Here is a 2,170-nt window from a genome sequence, read left to right as displayed (position 1 = left end):
CCAAAATTTTGTTGAGGATTTTTGCATCTATGTTCATCAGTGATATCAGCCTGTAGTTCTCCTTCTTTGTGTTGTCCTTGTCATAACCTCTGCTAATTAGGTAATGAGGTTATTTTACTTGTCCAAGTTCATCAACTAGTAAATGATGGTCAGCATATGAACACAGGCACTTGGACTTCAAGACCTGCTCACTTAGCCACTACTCATAGTTCTTCCCTCAAGCAAAGGCAAAATATTCATTCCAGGGGCCACACACTGGCTAACAGTGAGTCAATCCAGCAAGCACATCTGCTTAATGAATGTTGTTTGTTTGGTTTTATTTCAATAATAATAATAAAAATTTGAAGATTTAATGTAGAAACAAATTTTATGATATTTGTAAAAATAATTCTAGAGATATAGTAATAATGTGCTTCTTTTTACCCCAAGAAGAATTAGATACTTGTTAATAAAGGATGCTGCACTTAAACAGGATTTACTCTCTCCACACTGTTGCTTAGCCAGCTTCTCTCATACTCAATATGTCCTCTAAGTTTTTAAGTCTGTGAAACTCACATTACCAAAAATTGGGTAAAAAACTTGAAGTGTTCAGAATAGGGAGTAGTCACTCCAAAAATTTAAAATGATCATCTATATGGCTGAAATATTTTCATATGAAGTAATTTCGTGCATTTGATATTAAGATGTAAACCTATTAAGTTAAATATTACTTAGGTAAATTTATCTAGAGTTAAAATCATTATGCAATAAACAAGGGGATAGCTAAGCCATTAATTTTATATATGAAATCTTTTGTGAAATAAAGAATAACACGAAAATGTCTCCAAAAAAATGTGCCTTTCTTTCTCCCCTTCAGAAACTTCCCAGAGGAAAATGGCATTAGGAAATCATTCCACAGTGACTGAGTTCATCCTCGCTGGACTAACAGAAGAGCCAGAACTCCAGGTGCCCTTACTCCTCCTCTTCCTAGGAATCTATGTGGTTACAGTGATGGGGAACCTGGGCATGATCACACTGATAGGGCTCAGTTCTCACCTGCACACCCCTATGTACTATTTCCTCAGCAGCTTGTCCTTCACTGATCTCTGCCATTCTACTGTCATTACCCCCAAAATGCTGGTGAACTTTGTGACAGAGAAGAACGTCATCTCCTACCCTCAATGCATGACTCAGCTCTATTTCTTCCTTGTTTTTGCTATTTCAGAATGCTACATGTTAGCTGCAATGGCATATGACCGCTATGTTGCCATCTGTAGCCCCTTGCTTTACAATGTCATCATGTCCCATCAGGTCTGTTTCTCCCTGATTTTAGGGGTGTATATTATAGGCCTGATTTGTGCATTTGCTCATACAGGCTGCATGTTAAGGGTTAATTTCTGCAAATTTTATGTGATCAACCATTATTTCTGTGATCTTCTTCCCCTCCTGAAGCTCTCATGCTCTAGTACCGATGTCAATGAATTACTGATACTGTGTGTTGGTACATTTAATATCTTTGCCCCTAGCCTGACCATCCTTAGCTCCTACATCTTCATCATTTCCAGCATCCTCCACATTCACTCCACTGAGGGCAGGTCCAAAGCCTTCAGCACTTGCAGCTCCCACATGTTGGCAGTTTTGCTCTTTTTTGGATCTGCTGCTTTCATGTACCTGCAGCCATCATCAGTTGGCTCCATGGATCAAGGAAAAGTGTCCTCTGTGTTTTATACTATTGTTGTGCCGATGCTGAACCCACTGATCTACAGTCTGAGGAATAAAGATGTTAATGTTGTGCTGAAGAAAATGCTAAAGAGCAGAATATTCTAGTGATCAGAAATATATGGGAATAATTTACTAGATCTAAATCATCAACAATTACATTGTATGAATTGATACATTTCCTTTTAGTCCATCTGTCAAGATTTTTCTTCATTTTATGCAATTCTATTGACATTGTTTCTTATATCCATAGCATTCTTAATGTTCATTCTCTCTGTTTTTTTCTAAGTATTGAGACACAGATTAGAAGAAATACTAAGAATAACCTGGGTGCATGGACCCACTGATGCTGTCACAATCACTTCCTCCTCTTTTTTTCCATAAAATCCATAAAAACACAATCCTCAACCATAATTAAAATACTGTCTTCCAACAGTGGTTACCCACCTCCTTCATTCTGTTCAGTCAAGAA

General features: G+C 37.5%; 1 protein-coding gene across 1 annotated transcript; it reads left to right on the top strand.

Moving 5' to 3' along the window:
* The first annotated feature begins 873 nt into the window (after nt 1-873).
* Nucleotides 874-1,806, top strand: LOC124232824 (olfactory receptor 8G1-like). Its single transcript, XM_046649737.1, has one exon. The coding sequence runs from the start codon at nt 874-876 to the stop codon at nt 1,804-1,806; it is 933 nt and encodes a 310-aa protein (XP_046505693.1).
* The last annotated feature ends 364 nt before the right edge of the window (nt 1,807-2,170 follow it).

The sequence above is a fragment of the Equus quagga genome, unplaced genomic scaffold, assembly GCF_021613505.1.
Source record: "Equus quagga isolate Etosha38 unplaced genomic scaffold, UCLA_HA_Equagga_1.0 123599_RagTag, whole genome shotgun sequence".
In the NCBI taxonomy this organism is placed as follows: domain Eukaryota; kingdom Metazoa; phylum Chordata; class Mammalia; order Perissodactyla; family Equidae; genus Equus; species Equus quagga.
Note: the sequence above shows the minus strand (reverse complement) of the source record. Positions and strands in the feature narration are given on the sequence as shown.